This window comes from Pteronotus mesoamericanus, unplaced genomic scaffold (genome assembly GCF_021234165.1).
Source record: "Pteronotus mesoamericanus isolate MK-2021 breed Mesoamerican mustached bat unplaced genomic scaffold, CSHL_Meso_final scaffold_54, whole genome shotgun sequence".
Lineage (NCBI taxonomy): Eukaryota > Metazoa > Chordata > Mammalia > Chiroptera > Mormoopidae > Pteronotus > Pteronotus mesoamericanus.
This window is the reverse complement of record NW_026555321.1, coordinates 53,062,147-53,085,329: the sequence shown is the minus strand read 5'-3', so window position 1 is coordinate 53,085,329 and position 23,183 is coordinate 53,062,147. Positions and strand designations below refer to the sequence as shown.

Below are 23,183 nucleotides of genomic sequence, written 5' to 3'. Positions count from 1 at the left end.
TGCAAATCAGTTTTCACCACATAAACAATGAAGGATAAAAACCACATGCTCATTTCAATAGATGCAGAAAAAGCATCTGATAAAATCCGGCACGATTTATGATAAAAACTCTCAGCAAAGTGGGAATAGAGGGAACATACCTAAATACATAAAGGCCATATATGACAAATCCACTGCCAGCATCATACACAACAGGCAACAACTACAAGTGTTTCCCTTAATATCAGGACAAGACAGGGATGTCTGCTTTCACCTCTCTTGTTCAACATAGTACTGGAAGTTCTAGCCACAGCAATCAGACAAGGAGAAATAAAAGGCATCCAAATTGGAAAGGGAGAAGTAAAATTGTCTTTTTTTCGCAGATGACATGATTCTGTATATAGAGAGCCCTAGAGATTCATGTATTAGTTCTAGTACTAGAACTAATAAGTGAATTCAGCAAAGTAGCAGGATACAAAATTTATTTCCAGAAATCAGTTGCATTTTTATATGCCAATAAAGAACTAACAGAAAGGAAAATTAAGAAAATCTCATTCACAATTGCTTCAAAAAGAATAAAACACCTAGGAATAAATCTAACCAAAGATGTAAAAGATCTGTACTCAGAAAATTATAAGACATTGAAAAAAAATTGAAGATACAAATAAGTGGAAGCACATACCATGTTCATAGGATAAGAAGAATTAACATCATTAAAATGTCCATACTACCCAAAGCAATCCATAGATTCAATAAAATCCCTGTCAAGATTCCAATGACATACTTCACAGAACTAGAGCAAATATTTCAAAACTTTATATGGAACCACAAAAGGACCTGCAGAGCAATAGTGATCCTGAAAAAGAAGAACAAAGTTGGAGGCATCATGTTACCTAATATCAAACTGCACTACAGGCCATAGTAATCAAACCAGCATGGTACTGGCATAAAAACAGACACATAGATCAAAGGAACAGAATAGAGAGCCCAGAAATAAACCTATACCTCTATAGTCAATTAATATTTGACAGAGGAAACAAGCACATACAATAGGGTAACTAGTTTATTCAACAAATGGTGTTAGGAAAACTGGACAGATACATATAGAAAAATGACACTAGACCATCTTCTTATACCACACACAAGAATAAATTCAAAATGGATCAGACTTAAATGTTAGACCCAAAAACCATAAAAATCCTAGAAGAAAACATAGGCAGCAAACTCTTGGACATTGCTCATAGAAATTTTTTTGTCAGTTGTATCTTCCCAGGCAAGAGAAAAAAAAGAAAAAAGAAACAAATGGATTATATCAAAATAAAAAGTTTTTGCACAGCAAAGGAAACCATTAACAAAATAAAAAAGACAACTTGCAGAATGGAAGAACGTATTCACCACTACATCTGATAAGGGGTTAATATCCAAAATTTACAAAGTATTTAACAAAACTCGATACCCAAAAAACAAACAACCCAATTAAAAAAGGGACAAAGGATCTGAATAGACATTTCTCTGAAGAGGACATACAGATGGCCAATAGACATATGCAAAGATGCTCAATGTCACTAATCATCAGAGAAATGCAAAGTAAAAGCACAATGAGAGACCAAAAAGCGCAGGCGGCTGCTGGAGGACTGGGTCCGGCGAGGTGCCGCTGGCGGACCAGGTGGTCCCACATTTGTGTGTGGATAAACTGGAGAAGCAGCTGGGGAGCAAGATAGACTGTGCAACCCAGGGTTCCAGTGCACAAAAAGAAAGTCTCAAAACCTCTGGAGGTAAAAACCTGTGGGGGTTGTGGCAGTGGGAGAAACTCCCAGTTTCACAGGAAAGTCTGTTGGAGAGATCCACAGCGTCCTAGAGTGTGCACAGACCCACCCACCTGGGAATCAGCACTAGAAGAGCCCAATTTGCTTTGGGTAGCAGGGGAAGCAACTGAAAGCTGGCTGAGAGCCAAGGAAGCAGCATTATTCCCTCTTGGACTCCTCCCCCACAGACAGCGTCACAATACAGCGACCAGGGTTACCCTGAACTGGCTAATACCTAAGGCTCCTCCCCTTCCAACATAACAGGCATGCTGAGATAAAGAAATATGGCCCGAATGAAAGAACAAATCAAAGCTCCAAAAATAGAACTAAGCGATGGACGGATAGCCAACCTATCAGATGCATAGTTCAAAACACTGGTAATCTGGATGCTCACTGAATTGGTTGAGTATGGTCACAAAATGGAGGAAAAAGCAAAGGCTATGCAAAGTGAAATAAAGAAAAATATACAGGGAAATAACAGTGAGGGGAAGGAAACCGGGACTGAAATCACCGATTTGGAGCAGAATGAAGAGATAAACATTCAACCAGAACAAAATGAAGAAACAAGAATTCAAAAAAATGAGAAGAGGCATAGGAACCTCTGGGACAACTTTAAATGATCCAACATCTGAATCATAGGGATTCCAGAAGAAGAGGAAGAGCAAGAAATTGAAAACTTATTTGAAAAAATAATGAAAGAGAACTTCCCCAATCTGGTTAAGGAAATAGACTTCCAGGAAGTCCAGGAAGCTCAGAGAGTCCCAAAGAAGTTGGACCCAAGGAAGCACACAACAAGGCACATCATAATTACGTTACCCAAGATTAAAGATAAGGAGAGAATCTTAAGGGCAGCAAGAGAAAAGGAGACAGTTACCTACAAAGGAGTTCCCATAAGACTATAAGCTGATTTCTCAAAAGAAACTTTGCAGGCAAGAAGGGGCTGGCAAGAAGTTTTCAAAGTCATGAAAAGCAAGGACCTAAATCCAAGATTACTCTATCCAGCAAAGCTATCATTTAGAATGGAAGGGCAGATAAAGTGCTTCCCAGATAAGGTCAAGTTAAAGGAGTTCATCATCAGTAAGGCCTTATTATATGAAATGTTAAAGGGGCTTATCTAAGAAAAAGAAGATCAAAAACTATGAACAGTAAAACAGAGAGAAGGGGGAGGGGGAAGAATGGGGGAAAAGGTACAGGGAATAAGCAGCATAAACAGTAGGTACAAAATAGGCAGGGGGAGGTTAAGAATAGTATAGGAAAGAGAGAAGCTGAAGAACTTATATGTATAACCCTTGAAGATGAATTAAGGGGGGAGGGCACGGTGGAATGCTGAGTGGTGGGACAGTGCAGTGTGGAGGGGAATAAAGGGGAGAAAAAAAATGGGACAATTGTAATAGTATCATCCATTAAATTTTTTTTTTTAAAAACACAACATCCATGCCATCTTTCACCTGGCTGAAGACCACATGCTTGCCATCTGACCACTCAGTCAGTGCAGATGAAAAACAGAATCAATTGTCAATTGTCCAGCATTTGCCATGGACCAGATGCCAGAGCCCATATGCTTCAGGATGAAATTCCCATCATCAAATTTCTCCCCATAGATGGACTTACCACATTTGCCACTATGCCATGTGAAGTCACCACCCTGGCACATAAATCCTGAAATCATTCTGTGAAAGCATGGACATTTATAACCAAATCCTTTCTCCCCGGTGCTCAGAGAACAGTTTTCTGCTATCTTTGGAACTTTTTGTGCAAATGGTTTGAAGGAGGCAAGGCCTTTTGAGGAAGCCATACTGCAGCTCTGGCTTTTAGAGATACTGAAAATACCTCTGTGGAACCAGAGGTGGTGACTGACTGAATTAGAATCACTCTAATCAGCCACAACATAAAGTCTTTTAAGAAGTTGTGTGCTCACAACTTTCTCACAACTGAATTTGATCAGAGGCACAAAGGAAAAGAATCTCAATGTGAATGGACCAGTCTGCATGCCTACCAAGACTCTGAGAATCACTACAAAAGAAACTCCTTGTGGGGAGAGTTCTAAGACAAGGCATAGGATTCAGATGAGGATTCACAAGCAAATCATTGACTTGCACAGCTTTTCTGAGATTGTAAAGCAGATTTCTTCCATCAGTATTGAGTCAGAATCAAGGTTGAAGTCACCATTGCAGATGCTTAAATCAACCTCTTTAATAAATTGACTATCAGTTGTTGATAAATAAATAAATTTCATTTGACATAAAATACTATACTAGTTTCAGGTGTACAACCCAGTGATTAGACATTGTATACTAAGTTATCATTCTGATAAATATCGTACCCATCTGAGACCATACAGTTATTACAGTATGATTGACTGTATTTCCTATGCTGTAATTTATAATCTCATGGCTACTCTGTAACTACCAATTTGTACTTCTTAATCCCTTCACCGTACCCATTTCTCCAACCCCACTCCCAGGTGCCAACATTCAAAATGTTTTTGTATCTATTAGTCTGTTTCTGTTCTGTCTTGTTGATATTGTTTTTTAAATTTAATTGTTGATAGACATGTATTTATTGCCATTTTATTATTCACATTTTTAATTCTTTTTCTTCATAAAGAACCTTTTAACATTTCATGCAATACTGGTTTGGAAGTAATACACTCCTTTAAATTAAAAAAAACCACAATGAACTACCAATTCAAAAGAACCTACACACCCCTATGTTCATAGCAGTGTTATTTACAATAGCCCAGCACTGGAAATAGCCTTAGTGCCCATTAATAAATGAGTGGATCAAAAAACTGTGGTACATTTACACAATGGAATACTATACAGCAGAAAGAAAGAAGGAACTCCTACCCTTTGTGACAGCATGGATGGAACTGGAGAGCATTTTGTTAAGTGAAATAAGTCAGGCGGTGAAAGACAAACACCATATGACCTCATCTATATGTGGAACCTAATCAACAAATCAGATAAATGAGCAAAAAAGAACCAGAGACATGGAAATAAGTAACAAAATGACAGGGTTCAGAGGGGAGGGGGAAGAGGTATAATGGGGGAAAGAAGGGGAGCATGTACAAAGGACCCATGGACAATGTGGAGGGGACTGTCTTTGGGAGTGGGGAGGTTAGAGGGCATAGGGGAGAGCAATGGGGCTGGTGGGAGAATGGGGACAACTGTAACTCAACAATAAAAAATAAATTCTTATAGCAACACCCCCTCTAAAAAAAAAAAACCACAATGAAATACCATCTCACACCTGTCCAAATGGCTATCATCAATAAATCAGAAAGCAAGTGCTGGCGAGGATGTGGAGAAAGGGGGACTCTGCACTGTTGCTGGGAATGCAGACTGGTGCAGCCACTATGGAAAGCAATATGGAGATACATCAAAAAATTAAAAATGGATCTGCCTTTTGACACTTCTGGGAATATATCCGAAGGAACCGAAAACTCTAATTTGAAAGAACACAAGCATCCTTGTGTTCACTGCAGTGTTATTTACAATCACGAAGATATGGAAGCAGCCCAAGTGTCTATTAATAGATGAGTGGATAAAACAACTATGGGACATTTACACAATAGAATACTACTCGGCTACATAAAAGAATAAAGTTTTACCCTTCGCAACAGTATAGATGGATCTGGAGAAAATTAAGTGAAATAGGTCAGTCAGAGAAAGACAGATATATGATTTCACTCATCTGTGGAATCTAATGAACAAACTGAACTAACAAGGAAAATGGGGACAGACTCATAGATGGAGAACAGGATGACATCTGGGGGTCGGGGGAGGTTAAAGGGTAGAGGGATTGAACAAAAAGGCAAAAGGACTCATGGACATGGACAACGGTGGGGTGATTGCTGGGAGAAGGGGGCGGATTTAAAGGGGCTACAAGGTGATGTAAAAAAATACAGTAAACAAAAAAAAGAAATAAAGATGCTTTTCAGATTTCACACAATGAGCTATTGTCCTCATTGTGCCCTAAGAAATTATAATACACATTCGTTTTCTTCTTTCTAAATGTTTTAAAAACTAAAAATGATAAAAATATAGGAGACATTATCTTGGACACTTATTGTTATTATAAAATCAAAAATATGCAATATAAACATAAATTGTTTTATTTTTTTTAAAGAAGAATGTAAAGAATAATACAGGTTACATAGCTATAATCTCGTTAAGGAAGATGACATTCAGTTTGCAACAAATACCTACTAGTGAAAATACATTACTAGCATTTCAAAAATTTACAAAAATTTGACAAAATATTCTGCTGAAGTTACCTTTATCTTTGTAAACAAAATATGAACTGGTTTATCCAGTTTCCACTGCACGCCAAACAGGAGGCAAAGTGATAGAGATCATCTTTGATTTTAAAAGAATAAAAACTAAACTAATTTATAGCCCACATATAATCCTTGGGAGTATTTTTTGAGGAGGATGCTGGGGGAATTCAACAGGCTAATGCATATCATTGTCTACTTGAACAGTCTTTTCTTTTACTCAATTGCCTTGACACTTTACAATTACTTATTTCCCCACAAGATATCAGTATTGTATGAGCCACAATTCGTATATTTTCTTTTATTCCCCTGCATATACGTATGCTCCATTTCCTACCAGTTTTCATAAACAAGCCGAAAATTCCTACACACTAGGAGGGTGGTTTCTTTCAGTTTTTGAGGCCTTCTCTTTGTAACATCAAAGAGGTTAACAGTTTGGCCAACATGTGCATGAGGCCATTGATGGTTGGGTGGTATGCCCCTCCCATTTCAAAAATACAAACAGAAAGTGGGTCCGAACGAGGGCAAACTCTAAGTTGTGTTCTGCTGCAGCCTCTGGCCAGGTCAGCTGCTTTTACTCCTTCACTTTGCTGATGTAGTCAGTGAGTTTGCCGATGTTTTCTTCCTGCTGCTCCAGGGCATCCAGCACAATGCCCATGGGTGTCTTCTTCAGCCCGATCCCCTCCATCTTATTCTCTAGTTTGTTCTTGAGGTTCCGAAGTCTGAGTGACGCGTGGATAAACATCACTGCAGAGAGGTGAGACATGGTTAACCCCCTTCCTCCACAGCCACAGCCCACCCACTTTTGGTCCTGGGTCTTGTTCGCTGGAGTCCAACCTGGTTCTCTAACCATTCCCAACCATCCAATGGCTCCTTGGACTGCATATAAGCCTTATATAAAGCTCTCCTTCAAGTCAAGTATGACGTTTTCCTTTTGTGTGAAGGAAAGGACTGTCTTCGGGGTGAGGGGGGATGCTGACCGGGCAACCACACTTCCCTCCCCACATTGGTACTGTCACCTTTCAGCTGCTACAAATGCCCTGACACTCAAAGCAAGTCCACATGACTCCAAATCTGCAGACCAATCACCTTTCTACAAGGTTCCCAGAAAGCAACTCAAGCTCAGTTCTGGGATTATCTGCATTGTGTTCCCTACAGGAAGCAGTGGTGAAGTCAAACGGATAGTCAGTTTTCTGAAGATTTATACATACAAACTAGTAGTTTTACAGATTTAATATGCCCTCATGTTCCCCAAATTTGCTTCGTCATCAAGAATTACCCAAGTTTGTTCATTAAGAAGCAGATTCCCTGGCCCCTCTCCTAGACCAGAACCTTAAAGGGATGGGCCTGGGAATCTGTATTTTAAATAGGCACCCCTGGTGATCTATATCAATGATTTTCAAACTTCTGTGTATATACAAATCACCTGCGCAGCCCATTAGATAGACAAATTCCCAGTCTCCACTCTCCACTCCCCCAATTCAGGCTGTTAAGACTTAGGTAGGGCTTCCGAGTGTAAAATTCCACATTCATTCTGGATGATTCTGATACAGGTGATCCTGCACCCTCATTTTGAGAAACTAATATGCATTCTATCTGGAGGCTCCCAACCTAGATTGACCATTAGAAACACATGAAGCAATTTTTAAAAATAGGGGGTTTTGTGGGCACCACTATCAACCCACAGAATCAAGATCTCTAAGAAATATGGTTGGGAAATTTATATATACATTTTTTTTTATTGTTCAAGTACAGTTGTCTACATTTTCCCACTACCACTTTCCCCTGCCCCACCCACCCCTACCTCCCAACCTCAATTCTTCTCCCCTTTGACTTTGTCCATAGGTCCTTTATACATGTTCCTTGACGACCCCTCCTCTTCTTTCCCGTTATAGGGAATTTATATTTTTAAAAAGCATCCTGGTTGATTCTCACAGTCATCAAAGTTTGGGAATCACTGATCTTGTCTAATTTCCTTATTTTATAGATGTGTGAACTACCCTATATAGTATACCTGGTCCAAACCACGTGGCTGGTTTCAATTTCACTACACTGGCCTGTATCAGACTCTGAGGTGAAAAGGAACCAAAGTTAAATCATTGAAATACTAAGCCTCTAACATATTAGGAAAACTTGAAGAATATTTCAAAAATTCTGAATTTGTTGATTCAAATATTTTGTCTAATTCTGTGTGGGATTCATCTATAAATATTCTGGGCTTAACCTAACATAACTCTAAAAAACCAATTGATTTTACTTTATGAAATAATGTACATGTGAAATACTATTAAAGGTTAAAGGGATATTCCTGTCACTAAGCACACTAGAATTTTAATCAGATTTCTGCTGATGAGACTGAATTTTATCTGTTCTCTATTTCAGGCTTCATTGGTGTGAAATCTCAGTGGGGGGAAAAATGCATGTAAAACTTTGAAAATATCTAGTTCTTGTCACCAGAATTGGAGAACTTAGGATCTATATTCTGGGTCAGTTATTTATATAGACTTATAAAACTTGACACCAATAATGATCTTCTGAGTAATATAGAGTAAGTAGTTTACTTCCAAATAACATACATTCATTCCTGAGTCAGGGCAGTGTAAATGGCAACTTAAAGATTGAGAGAAGATTTAATATCAGACAAACCTGAGGTCCAGTGCAGGCTATGGCACTTTCCAGTGTGTGGTTTCGGATTTGTATTTCTTTTGTTTACTGTTGCATCCCCAGAAGAGTGTCTGGTACTGAGTAGGTGCCCAATACATATTTGTAGAATTAATGTACTATTAGGCTTTAATCTGCTATTTCATAATATTCTGATAATTTTGCAGACATGCCAACACACATAAGCAGCAGGTTATATAATTCCCACTGAACAATCATTCCTACGTTTTTGTAAGAAAAATCAACTCAGGTTCACTTACACAACAACGGAAAAGTGATGCCAAACACAAAGACCATGACTCCTCCGAACATGGATATGAGGAAGTAGCTAGCAACCATGACCACCATGACAAAGGTTGTGGGGTACTGCTTCTTCATCCGGCGGAGGATGTCTTTATTGTGGGCTGCCCACACAAACCCCGTGAACACCAGCACCACCACAACTCCTCCAAGGATCATGTTGAAGGGGCTCAGGAACCTGGAATATTAAAAAAAGAGGGAGGCTAGGTCAACAGTAATAGCAGCAAGAATAGGAAGATGAGGAAGGGGAGGAGTAAAAATGAGTGTGTAGTATTCACTAAGCATTGTACTTCAATTGCCTCATATAGCCCTCAGAACCACTCATTCATTTCTCAAAAGAAGAAACTGAAGTGCAGGGGTAAGAAAATGGTGGGGCTAAGACTCATATCTAGGCAGTTTGACTCCTACCAAACTCATCAGTTCATCTCATTAGAGGTCCACAAGTTTAAAAGACTTAAAATTTAAATGACCCCATAGTTTGGAAGGGCTATGTTTACCTTTCTTTCATTCAGGGCTCTAGCACACATTAAATTGTATTTTCTGGGCTCTAAAGGTTTATTTAAATCCTCACGGAAATGGCTGTGGTAGATGAATGTAGCAGAGAGGTCACACAATGACTTCCATGGGCCAGATCCAGTCTATCGTCAAACTTGTGTTTGAAATGTACAGTGTTTTAAAAAACTTTAACTTGAATCTCAATGTGTTTAAAAAATCCATAAAACTTGGGATTTCTTGCTTTTCCTCAAAACAAGAAAACCTAACCACACTAGGCCCACTTTCCCATGTGTTAACAAAGGCTGGAGGTGCCTTCCCGTTCAGATAGAAGTTAATCTCCATTATGCCTCGGCCCCCACTACCACCACAGCATCTCTGACACAGAGGCCCCAGTTAACCACCATTACTCATTGTTTTTCTAATAAACGGCCTGCGTTGCTCTCTTACACAACTGGACTAGTCATGGAGGCATTTGAGTTTATGACTCCTGGCATAGAGACTCCATTATAACTCCTAAAAAGGGCCGAGAGCATTGTTAGGAAATGGGTTATCAACTGGGATTTCCAAACACAGAGCTTTCAGATCCATTGGTACATAAACCAAAGGTTACACTACTGTTCATAATGGGGGAACACATTATGAGGAGGAACTTTACACCAAGTATTTCATAAAAAAAATTACTGGGCATTGTAGCCCCCACCTCTACCCCTACCCACCGTGATTACAAAACCCTTAACAGGAAAGTTGTGGTCAGCAAGTGCAACAAATTACTAACATTTTACCCTCATAAGAGGCTAATGAGCATTTTACTTGGGAAGGACAAAGAGGGTCAATGTGTTTTCATCATGCTCCGAGTATCACCACAACTGATTTGGAAGTGAGGGATGGCGGAAGGCAGGATAATGAAAGGTGAAGCCAAGGGCTTACTATCTCTGAAACAGAACAAAGGGAGGATTCATAGTCATGTTGAGATTCATGAGTAGGATAACTAAGAATTTTTTAAAAATCCCTTTACATTTAGCTCTGATTCTACCTCTCCAAACATAAGAGCTATTTTAAATCGTTTTTATTAGGAGTGAAAGTATTACATACCTTAATGGATGAAATCGGGGATATAATCAATGTCAAAAATACTTTTAAGAAGTTAAAATGAAATTTTACATGAAATTAAACAGTGGTAAGAGTATTAATACATAATTTAAAATTAAACCCTACAATAATAAATTGCTTCTTTCATTCAAAACTCTTGCAAGCACTTATACTCTTTAAGACGATAAATCCCCTCCCTAGAATAGAGTCTAAGGAAATAAACAAAAATGAAAAGACTTGAGTTGTACAGTATTCACGAGTGGTACTTATGATTAATAACTTTTAGAAATAACCTATAGGGCCAAGAATTTACTAGATGGTGATATATAAGGCAATTTTTTAAGAGTCAAAGCATAATTAATAATATGGAAAACATTAATAATGCATCGGTAAAAGCGACTACAACACATTGTCCGTGTGAGAGTAGGTGGATTCACCATATGCTATACAGCTCAGAAGTAGAAATTTTTACAATTAGTAAATTATTTTGTAATCAGAAATAATGTGAACATATAAAAAATAAAGTATAAAAATATAAAAGCAGCTGCTCCCCAGCCCCACACCCAGGCGTGGTACAGCCAACTACAACAGTCCATCTTTACTTCATCTCTTTAATAACGTTAATACAATTTCCATTCATACACACAGTGAAGCTGCTCCTTCTCCCACTCAAACCTTGGTTCACTGCCCCCAAGCTTTCCCAACATCTAGCCCATGTTCTCTTCTGTCTTCCCCAGTTCTTTATTATCTGGGTCTAGTCAGACTCTCTGTACTTTTTTTCATTTCTTTTCTTTTTAAAATTTTATGTAGGTTATACCCTACCTCCTGACTTAACCCCATAATTGGTCTGAGAAAGACAAAAATTTCCTTATAGGCTTTAGGAAACAAGAATTGGACAGGGCAAAAACAAAATTCTCTTTAGCAGGTGGTGAGGAGACTAAATGGAGAGGCCTGGAGACTCTCACAGATTAATAAATCTCATTACTAACACCCAAAGAAGTCTGATAGAAATTACACCAAAGACTACAGTAGTTATATTGGTGGTAGGATTATGAGTAGTTTATTTCAACTTGCTTATTGCTATTTACTTGTTTTCCTCAATAACCATGTATTAGTTGAATATTAAAAAACTGATATTTAAAAATGAATAAATGGAAGTGGAAAAAGGTACCTGAAAGAAATGAACACTTTTACATAGCCTTGGTGTTTACCTACAACTCACTCAAATGTTTCTGAGCTGTAAAGAAAAGACCAACATTAACACAAAGAACTAGAGTAGAGGGTTCAAGTTTCAAGAAACTCTTTTGCATAAAATATAAATAGGAAAAGACCGGTTGGCAGCAAAGTGCCCAATGTCCCCTAATCAGTTCTTTCTGGAACACCTATTAAAATAATATTTCATGAAGTGAGCATGTAATAAAATGCATGCCAACCTTTTCCTATTTTCCTCTAGACAAGTAAAGTAGATAGCTGGGTTGAGTGTCTAAATTAAGCCAATGACAAAGAACAATGAAAAATCCTGGCCTGACCCAAGCAATTCCAGATTTGCTTTTCACCTGTTCCTGCTGCTCATGTTCAAGGGAAGAAAACAGAGCAAAGAGACAGAACTGGTTTGAGTTTACAACACACCCAGCCACAATCTATAATTAGAAAGTAACTGAGTTTCTAAGCTTGAAAAAATGAACACAGTTATTCAGAGCAGAAATAATATTCTTCCTTATTCTGCTTAAGGGCAATTCCATTCCAAGAAATGGTAAAATGCACACCACTCCAATGCCCTGGCACCTGTCTGCACTTGGAGCAAATTAACACACACACCCCAGCAAAAGGGAGAGACAGATGGAAAAAGGGAGAACAGCAGAGAGGGAAAGAGAAGGAACGTGATTTTCTGTCCTTGGTGGAAGTAGGACCTAGTTTCACAAATCAAAAATGAAACAAAAACAGACTCATAGAAACAGAGATCAAAGGGATGGTTACCAGAGGGAGGGGGTAAGGTAAATGAAAGAGGGAAGGGAAACATAGTCAATAATATTGTTAAAAGCTCACATGGTGATAGATGATTACTAAAATTAGTGGGGTGGTCATATTGTAAGGTATAAAAATGTTGAATCACTATATTGCACACTTGAAACTAATATAAGCAATATAATACTGTATGCTAACTACTTAGATAAAAAATAAATTTAAAATCACATAAGTATGTTTTTCCTATTGAGATAAAAAATAAAAATACATACCTACAGACATATATATCCCATTTCACCCATTCCAATAGTAAATAAATAAATGTCATAGTTAAAAATTCTATTGGAATCACTGATGGAGGTAAAAAGGTTTAGAATCCCACCATGAAGCGTGCAGCAGAGTCTTCGAAGATGAATCAATTCAGTCCTATACACATGAATAAGCTGAGGCCTACAGAAATGTATTCAAAGGGATGCAGGGGAGAAAAAAAGGTGCCAGTTGATGTAATTGTGGCAGCAGCTCACAATATAAGCCATTCTGTGTTGATAACTAGCCTCGGAAATCTCTCCCTCACCCCCTACCATTCCAAGAAGCCCCATTCTTCTAGTTGGGATAAACAACTAAGGGTCATTCTGAGAAATCCCTTAGCATTCTTGTTTCTCTCTGAAAGAAGGTAGCTATGAACAGGTGTGGACACATGTCTTAAACATGCAGAGTGATTCAGCTAACTATAGCTACAGGGCTAGCACAAGCTACTGAATGGAAAAAGTCTTGACCAATCTCAGAATTGGAGAGCTGGGGGGATCTTGAAAACCTACCTCATTCTACATAAAAGTAAGCTAAGGAAAAGACAAATTAACAAATTTGCTCCAAGACCCCAATTGCAGAGTTGGCAATAAAACCTTAATAGAGATACTTGGATCAATTCAAAGGTGTATTTGGTAGCTTTCTTCAGGCTGCATGTCAAGAACCAAAGAAACAATATTTCCTGCGCAGTAGAAGCAGCTTTTATACTGAATTCCAATTTTCTAACAGAAAAAGCTATTTTTGCACTTTGGTTCCTGAGGAAGCCTGACTCACCAAGAAAGGAGAGAACAATTATTCACAGTGAACTTCTCTAAATTACTAATGTTTTTTCATAGTCCTTCAACAGCCAGAGGCATCATGGCAAATAGGAACCCACCCAACTGTTTCTTTGCTTCTCATTGCTCTCAGAATAAAAACAAAACTCCTTAGACAAGTTCCAGGCTCTGAAGCGTTCAGCCCCAGATGCCTCCACAGCTGCACCCAGTTGTGTGGTTTGTATCCTCAACAGGAGGCCTTGGCTGGTGGGCAAGGAGGGGCCTGAAATCCAGGCAACACTCTACTGGCCAGGCCTACGATTTGGCTTCACTGCATCTGCCTGCAGTAGTTAGGGTGCTCTTCACAACTGGTGTGAGGGAACCCTCATGGCCAGCAGCTGCTCTGGACACCAGCTTTCTTAGACCACCTTCTCTGGCCTCTGCACTCCTTCTGCTGGAGCTTCTAACCATCCGCAGAACTCACCCTGCCTCTAGCCCTCCCAGGCCCATGCACAAGCTGTTCTCTACCGGATCCTTCCTACCTCCCTCACATTGCAACTTCTTCAGCTTTCTCTCAGTCCCTCTGACCTGACCTGGTCAGAGCACCATCTGATCTTCTTCACAGCACTGACACCTGGACAGTTTTACATTTATTTGAATTAGTACTGGATGAATGTCTTTGCCTCCCACTACAGATTAAGCTCCATGAAGACGGTGACCATGACATTTTCTCCCCAGCACCTAACACAGAACAAGTATTCAATAAATATTTATTGAAAGAAAGAAAAAAAGCCAAGAATCTAGCATATTTTCATGTTATTTAAATGAGCCCAGCAACTTTCTATGGCCACAAATTAAGTGACATGAGGTTTTTCTTGGAGAAATCACTATTATTCTCCTCGGACACTAAATATTACCAGAGAATTAGTTCCTGTCTTTGCACCTTCACAGAGCTGAGATGAAAGAAACAAATAAAAAAGCAAAAGTAAGATAAGCCATCTAAACTCCTATGTAAATGTAAGTGATAATTGTTCTGGTATGATCAGTCAGATTTGTATGTTTTGTCTCTAGTGCAGCCTGAGGGCCAGGAGGGGATCCATGTCTCACAAACCTGTCTATACAGGCCCTTCCTGCTCTTTGTACCTCATATAACCTCAAGAGTCTTGTGTGCTTATATTGGTTTCTTAACAGGGACTTCTGTCCTGGCAAGGTCTATTTCTACTATAAAGTATAAATGTAAATGTATAAACCAGTTTTGAATAAATGTGAGCAGTGTCTCCTGGGTCTAACGATCAGGAGCAGTTAAGATGGGACAGAAGCCTGTCTCTTTTGCTACAGAAAGGTCAAAGTAACCTAACCTTGAGATTTTCCTACTCAATGAATTGGGAAGTCCCATGGTATTTATTACACACTTGCTGTGTGCTGAAATTTAATGCACCCTCAGTAATTGGCACAAACTAAACACTTATATCCAAATGATCCACTGTCCTGGCAGCCACTGGCAAGGTAAAAGTATCCATAGTAAAACACCTTTGAACCTCCATGTTTTCTTTTGCATTTATCAAGCTAATTGTTTGTTTTATTCTTAACAAACAACAGGTTGGATCTGGGTTGGAAATCATATATCTCATACTCCCCAAAGCAATGGAGCTTCAAAGAGCAGTCAGTTACATGGCTCTGATTAGAATGCAACAAATCTTTTTTAAACTTTTTATTATGGAAGATTTCTAACATACACACACAGATAAAAAGAAAGGTAAAACAAACCCTCATGTATTTGCCTTCAATAATTAGGAACTCATGTTTACTCTCACAACAAATAATGCTTTAGTACTTAAGTGAAAAGATAATCATTTACAAACTTCTTTCTGAATACTGTTAGTAGAATTAAATTGCAGTCACATGGCAAGTTCTTACAGAGCAGTGGGAAGAAGATAGGTGCTGGCCAAATGCTAAGGAGACTAGTGACACATAAATTCCCTTTGTACAAGCAGTTTCCTATCTACCGTCCACAAACACCCAATTTCTGCTTTCCCTTTCATTCCTCTGAAACAAGGGGAAGCCACACTGAGGATACGAAGCTGGCTAGTGGTAGGATTAGAAGAACGAGAGCCCCAGTTTTCCACTTCAGGTGGGCTTTCCACCTTTCAGGTGTATCCATACACATGTTCCAGGGGGAGGAGGGCTAGAGAGCCTTAAATATTTATGGTAAATGCCTGCAAAATGGAGAAGCAGCCTGCAGGTCTTAAGATCACACGCATGGAAGTGTTCCTGAAAACAAGTCATGCTCACTGAAAGAAACAGGAGATGATGTTATGAGTAAATATTCTGAAGCTGAGTGATAAAAGGGTTTTCCATTTGTCCAAAAGGAAAATAATAAATTTCCAATACTGCTGTTCAATCTGGTGTTAAGTGGATAGGTCAAATTCATTTTTTAGAACTGGATTTCCTGTACAGAGCTCTCTGCCTCTAACAGGTTCATTGTGAGCTTCTGGTCCTCTAAGGGACCAGGAATCCAAAATATGCTCGTTCATTTTGCACACTTACCCAGAACCACTGTAAATCCTTACATAAGAAAAAAAGATAGAAACTAACAACATGTTGACAGTAGCAGGGAAAGTTGTTTTAAAAAGTATGTGGGCCCCTAACTGGTGTAGCTCACTGGGTTGGGTGTCATCCTACAAACTGAAAGGTCACCAGTTCAATTCCTGGTCAGGGCACATGCCTGGGTTGTGGGCCAGGTCACTAATTGGGGGCAGAGGAGAGGCAACTGATCAATGTTTCTCTTCCTCTTTCTCTCTCCCTCCCCCCTCTCTAAAAATAAATAAATAAAAGCTTAAAAAAAAGTGTGCAGGGAGAAGTCAGGAAGAACAAGGTTACATAAATAGTGTCAGAAGATGATTTAACGAAAGACAATCTTTATTAGATGACAAGTTGTGTAAATTATCACAATCCACCAGGGGAAGACATACGCCATCTTACCACAGGCTCTGCTTCATAAGCGAATGAAGGGGTCTGGAAGGGCAGAAAGAGATGAATTCTGGGAGGATTTGGGAAGGCTGGGTGGACTTGAATTTTTGCCTGTATCCTCAGGGCTTACACAATGTCTGGCACAAAGTAGGTGCTCAGTAAATATTTCTTGAACTGAGTAGAAGGGTGAGGATGAGTAAAATTTAATAACTATTTCCCCTGTTCACATACTATATGCCCCTCCCATTCTCAACATGTGAGAGTGTTGGAATTTAGAATCATAATGTAGAGGGAGATCAACTTAGTCAGACTAAAGGTGATGCATGTTTACATAAATTTGTTTCACTGTATGCTTGCTATGTTGTACTTATATAAAGATTAATTCTGACATGTTCAGCGTCATCCAGCTAACACTGTAGACTCTTAACTGAGTGAAGGCAGGAATCACAGCTGTCTCATTTCCACCATATCTTCTGACACATTGTCAGACAGGCTGGCAGGTGCTTCATAGACTTTATGGAGTGGAAAAAATGAAGCCACACAAATAAGAGTGCTATCACAGAACTGGTGCTGAAGCTGATTAATCTCAAAAACATTTTCACTAGGTTTTACCATGAACAAGCTGCAATTTCACATACTAATGTTTTAATACATTCCCTCCAGAGTATCCCAAGGCTCTCCTATTGTTTTCTTCCTCTACCAACTGGAAATTTTGTTTTGTATTTTTGTTTTTTACTTTTAATCCTTACTTGAGGAAATGTTTATTGATTTTAAAGAGACGGGAAAGAGGGGGGAGAGAGAAAGAGAGTAAGAAATATCACTGTGAGAAACATTGGTTGGGTGCCTCCTATATGTAACCTGGCTCTCCTGGGAATCAAACCTGCTAACGCTTGGTCTACAGGACAACAATCCAAACAACTGAGTCACCCAGCAAGGGCCCAAACCATTTTTCAATACCAGATGCTGACAGCCATAGTTCTAGAACATTCTTTAGAACCATACTCATTTTGAAAAGATTACAGCAACACTCTTTCAAATAGAATTACCAGCATTCCAGAAAATCCTTTGCATCTCCAGCAACTGAAAGCGTAAAGGGGTAACTCTAGTTTCACAAGGTGATGCTTTCTATGAAAATAAAGGGCTTTTTCATTTAGCAGCTACACTGTGCTTTCTTAAAGGGAAGGCATGCAGGTACACAACCGAGCATCGGTGCCTTTCTAACTGGAGATGCAGAGAGGGATTTATGTGTTTGAGAATTTTGCATGCAGTTGGCACTTCTAATGCCACACCAGAAAATATGACTCTGCTCACAGGGAGGAATTTGTGAGAAGACTTGCAAATAATACAGATGTGAGAATCAACTATGCAGGAGAAGTTGGTTAATTAGGGGCTTTAGAATATTTGCAATGATTAAATGGGAAAAGTATTTCACTTTTTATCAATAAAAGAGGCTGTTTTTAGTAGCTTTGGTTCCAATTAGCCACTGACTCAAGCATTTATATTTGTGAAAGTTGGGAAGTTGAATGGGATCAGTACCTCTCAACTTCAACTTGGTGGTACACGAGGGGGATCAAAAAACCCCAGAATTTATTTATAAAAAATTTATTCTTACATGTTTAAACTTGAGTCACCTTCAAAGTACTCTCCATTTGATGCAATACACCTATCGAGTTTTTTCCACTGCTCAGAACAGTTTTTGAACTCATCGATTTTGATACCTTTTAGTGCTTCTGCTGTTTTGTTTCACCTCTTCCACATCTACAAAATGTTTCCCTTTGAGGACTTTTTCACCAGAGGAAACAAACAAACAAAAGGGTCACTTGGCGTGAAATTGAGTGAATAGGAAGGGTAGGGCACAGGGGTCATGTGTTTTTTGGTCAAAAACTGCTGAACACCCAGGGAGATGTAAGCAGGTACGCTCATAAAGTACCCATCATGAAATGGGCAAACAAGTTGAAAGAGTCTTCAAAAAAAATTCACTGAAGCTGAACACAGCCTTGCAGAATGCCAGCAGGTACACTGATACAGATGGGTTCCTACAAAACTCACCCAGCGGGGAAGCCTATACCACAAAGGGCCCGTCCTCCAGAAGATAATTCCGGTTGTTGGGGGAGAGGGGGAATTACAATAACACTACAGGTGCCTGGACCCAGCTGAGAACTGTATATTTAGAATCTCTGAAGGTGACACCTGGGCTGATAAGTATGTTTATTTAAATTTTCTCTTTCTTTTAAACCAGAGTAGACTTATACTTCTTAAACTGTCATTGCCTATGAATTTTCTGAGAGTCTTGTTAGAATATAGATTCTGACCCAATAGATCTGGGGCCTAAGAGTCCCAGCAATTTCTAACAAGTTCCCAGAGTGAAAGATGCTCTTGCACAGTAGATTTCTCCAACTCACAGCTTTTGGCATTCTATTAAGCACACAGAAATTCCTGTCCACAACTAGAATATCTTCAATTGCAAGTGCTATTAAATGTTGCCTTTGCTCTGCACTTTAAAAATAGTGACCCCAAAGAGTCACTGGTTCGATTCCCAGTCAAGGCACATGCCTGTGTTACAGGCCAGGTCCCCAGCAGAGGTTGTGCGAGAGGCAACCACACATTGATGTTTCTCTCCTTCTCTCCTTCCCCTCTAAAATAAATAAATAAAATCTTTTTAAAAAACCAAAAAATAAAAATAGAGACATAGACGTCTATCACTGTATGTGAGAGTGAGGTAAAGAGAGTATCTGGTGCCAAGGTGTCTTGTGACAAGGAAGGAGAAGGTTAAGTCACGTCCTCTTCAGTCTCATACATCTTTCCCTTTTGGATTTAAAGGATGCAAAGCCATTTTCAGCAAAACATACATTTTCTATCTTGTGATTCATGTTATTCCTTTTAAGTCATTCAATCTCTTCTGAGTGATACCTGCATCTCAAAAGGAAACAAGTCTTCGAGGGAAGCAGTTTTATAAGAAAGACAAGTTGTAATTATGACAAAACCACTAAAGTTTACACATCATCTAAAACTTCTGCCTAAGAGAATAAGCAAGTTGTGAGAATTTTAAATATGTCTCTAACCTAAGATTTACTATAATAACCACAACTAACGTTTCAGTGGTGTCATTTGCAAGGTCTTGATTAGCTTTTTGTTAATTAAATTATTTAATTCCTATTTTATAGCAGTAGAACTCAAAGAGCAAGTGTTTTTGGAGTTAGAGGACATCCTCTTGGTCTTCCCTCTCCCTTCCTGCAGGCCCTCTCTATCCTCATTCAAGCAGATTTTCAACACAAGAGCAGTCAGAGCTGAGATTTAGAACCCTCCAATAATGGCCTGGAGGCCCCTCCTCACCAGCAGGGCATGGAAGAACACCCTTCGACACAGTCCTTTCCCCACTAAACAGCCAGGCTACATTTTCATACAACTCTACCAAGGTATCAAGAGAACTATCACATGCCAAGAGAGAGGATCCAGATCAACAGCTTTTAGCACTGCTCTGAGCCCACCCCATCTACTGATTTCATCAACAGAGTTCTCTGTAGGATGAGACATGTTCCAAAACCAACTTAGCTCCCTGACTCTGAAGATATTTGGTCTCTTTCAGCTTTAACAGACTATACTTCTAAACCTCATGACTCACAGGGAAGTGGCATAGTAGTTAAAAACACAACCCTCAGTCTGTGACTTTGAGCTAGTCATTTAACCTCTCTGAGCCTCAGGTTTAATAATTCATTAATAACAATATCTCATCTCATATGGTTGTATTAGGGAATGCAAGTAAATCACTTTATTATTGTTAAATTATAAAGAAAGAAAAGACCAATTTGTGGGAAAAGCTACAGGTGGTATGTTTGCAGACAGAAAAAACAGCTGAAGGCCATACATTAAGTTTTTACTGGGCTACAAAAGAAATCTCACATTTTGTACAGTTTTCAAAACAATTTACTACTGGCCTCTACTTTTTGAAGTTTTTAAAAATAATAATAATAAAAAATAAACATGGCTTTTACTTTCACCTTCAAAAATTTCACTGCCAACCAACATCTCCCATTTGAAAGGGAGAATACGAAGGGTAAACACTCCAAACTGCCTGAGTTAGTGGACTAAGGCACCACAAGGGAGCTAAATTTAGTCAAGGAAGGGCCCTGGTCTATCCAGGGAAAAATGGATTCCAGCAAGGTTCCCTGAGCTGTATCTGGTCTGGGCATTACACCTCTCTGAAAAGCAATGTTTTTTGTTTGTTTTGTTTTTGGTACATTTGCTTGGTCTGTGTCAGATCTTGCCTTACATCTTCGTATCTAAGTTTTTGAGGTTACCTAAAAACAACAACAACAAAAAAACCATAACTAGATCACCAAATAAGATTCCTTGCTCACTTCTTTACAAAAAGAGAGCAAAGAAAAAGAGAGCAAAATAACAGATGCAATCCTATTTACTATTTATTTTGTTTGTAATTTTTTTTTAAGTTAGTGTACCAGGAAATAAGCTTCAAGCATAAAGACAGGGGAAGGTTCAGAAGGCAGCTGTTTCAGGCCTGTTCTACCCCAACTAATTTTAACTCGGGCTGCCACCTTGGCTCAGAGTCCTGCACTCCACACACTGAGCAATTCTCAGAGATTGCAGGTTCTTAAGCAACGCATAATGAGGACCTGGGTAATTAATTGTCCACTAAACCCCATAGATGAGCGTCCAATACTGCATAGAGGTGACTATTCTGAACCACACCCAGAAACCGTGAACTCACTCTCCTCAGTGCATTCTGTTTGGTCCTATAGCTTCTCCACAACCACCAGTGCCCTGCCCTTGGGCCAGAATTCATCTCTGCCAGATCTCATTGTGCTCCTGAGACTCTGAGATTGGCACAGAAGAATGACTCAATAAACAAGTCGAAGAACAGCAAACCAACTTAAGAAACTACTCTATTAGCCCTTTTTCACACCCTCCAAGTTTGGATTTCTCCTGTCTCCCAGGCCAGCTTGCGCTACCCTGTGTTTACTCTGAAATGGAAATGTCAGGCACTTCTTTAATGGCAAATGAGTTCCTTATAAAGTCTGAGGGTAGCTTTTTCTTTTAAGACGTATGGTATCAGCAAGATTCCATAGAATATCACCACCCCATTCTGTAAAAGCGAGAGAAACACTTAAATACGAAAAGGCGGCTCTTAGCAGAGCAGGCGTGTGTGGATGTGTGAAACTATATAACACGAGGCACTTTTTATTTTAAGATCCGGTATTGAAAAGGCCTATACAGAGAGCGCAGCCTAGGAAGTGAATATACAGTGGCCACACCTGTCAACTCCTGGAAGAAAAAAATTGAGGCCCTCACTCCTAGAGGCAGGGCAGCCTTCACCCCACACTGGGCGATGCGTTCCGGAGAACAGCGTCCTCTTGTCCCCAAGTTCAGCTTCCTTGTACAAAGTGGCAGGCACAATAGAGACACTGCCAGAGCCCGTCGCTCCCTTAATATCCTTCCTACACTGCCGAACCCGAGCGGACTTAGTCCGGATCCAGCCCCAGGATAGGGTTACACCACTTTCCTCTCTCTCATTTTTAAAGGACGGGGGCCACTACTGACATTCCCCTAGCAAGACCCTAGTCGGAGGACGGTTGAAAAGGTCATTGTTCTTGCACGGGCCTGGCAGTATTTCCTTACTCTCAGGGCCCCTGCCTGTTTAAGCCCGAGGAACGCAAAGGAAAACGGGACCCTGGGTTGCTGCGGCCTCGCCCTGCGCACAGGTTCCCAGGGCTGGGCCGCCTGCAATTGCCCGGGCCGGCGCCGCGCGTGCAGAGCGTTTCCGCGAGCCGGAGTCTGGCCCCCGAGCCCCTCCAAGCAGACCCCATTAGTGCCCCGGAGGGGTCCCACTTACCCTACAACTGAAATCATCATGGCAGCCACCACCAGGTAGTTGGTCTGATAGTAGAGCAGGTTGCTCACCACGCGGTTGTTCCATTTGGAAATGTCCCTGAAGTCAGGCCTGGCGAAGCGGTCAGAGCCTGGAAAAAAATCGTCCCAGGCTCGGAGTGGGGGGATGTTTACGTCCATGTCCGCACTCTCCACCTAGGTTTCTTCGCCTCTGGAATCTGGCGGCGGCGGCGACTGCAACCGAACCTCCTGAATGGTTAGCGGTGACGGCCGCTCCGGCTCGGCCGGCTCTGCGGTTGGCAGCAGCGGAGCAGAGAGAATTGGAAGCGGGAGAGCGTTTTTCTCGTCTTTACTTCCTCATTGGCTCTAAGTGGTTGGTTACAGGAAAAATGGGGTCCCGCTACAGAGCAACGAGCTGAGTGCAAAATAGATACGAAATGACAGGAAGGAACCAGGCGAAATCTTTTCTGGTGAGAGATGGCAATGCCTTCCCTAGTCCAAACACGGCCTCCTTTAAAACACCCCTTCTGAATATTTAACCCAAGGAGTGTGTTCTGGACTTTGGGGGAAATTTTTGCGGCGGTTCAGATACCAACCTAACTGAAATGGAATGGAAGGCATTCTGCAGTGTTACTGGGGGATGAGCTGGTTTTCAAAAGTAAGCCGTTACTAACCTCTGCACATCTGAATGTAATTATTATGTTTTCTCTGTTTCACCCTGAGTGTCTATGAGTG

At 40.1% G+C, this 23,183-nt stretch overlaps 1 protein-coding gene and 1 pseudogene across 1 annotated transcript; one reads left to right on the top strand and one right to left on the bottom strand.

Annotated features, from left to right (window-relative positions):
* Nucleotides 1-1,577: 1,577 nt before the first annotated feature.
* On the top strand, nucleotides 1,578-3,966 carry LOC129088147 (40S ribosomal protein S20-like; annotated as a pseudogene).
* Nucleotides 3,967-5,888: 1,922 nt separating this feature from the next.
* Nucleotides 5,889-22,733, bottom strand: ARL6IP5 (ADP ribosylation factor like GTPase 6 interacting protein 5). The gene is made up of 3 exons (XM_054595898.1): nucleotides 22,453-22,733; nucleotides 8,985-9,202; nucleotides 5,889-6,810 (listed from the first exon to the last, which is right to left on the bottom strand). The coding sequence occupies exons 1-3, from the start codon at nucleotides 22,626-22,628 to the stop codon at nucleotides 6,638-6,640; spliced, it is 567 nt and encodes a 188-aa protein (XP_054451873.1). The 5' UTR covers nucleotides 22,629-22,733; the 3' UTR covers nucleotides 5,889-6,637.
* Nucleotides 22,734-23,183: the final 450 nt, after the last annotated feature.

Excerpts from the sequence above, each read along its gene's own strand:
- ARL6IP5 (XM_054595898.1), bottom strand. The coding sequence starts at position 22,628 with ATGGACGTAAACATCCCCCCACTCCGAGCCTGGGACGATTTTTTTCCA. Across the intron at positions 9,203-22,452 it reads ATGATGATTTCAGTTGTAGG|GTTCCTGAGCCCCTTCAACA; the intron begins GTAAGTGGGACC and ends TTAATATTCCAG. Across the intron at positions 6,811-8,984 it reads CATCACTTTTCCGTTGTTGT|TGATGTTTATCCACGCGTCA; the intron begins GTAAGTGAACCT and ends ACCTCTCTGCAG.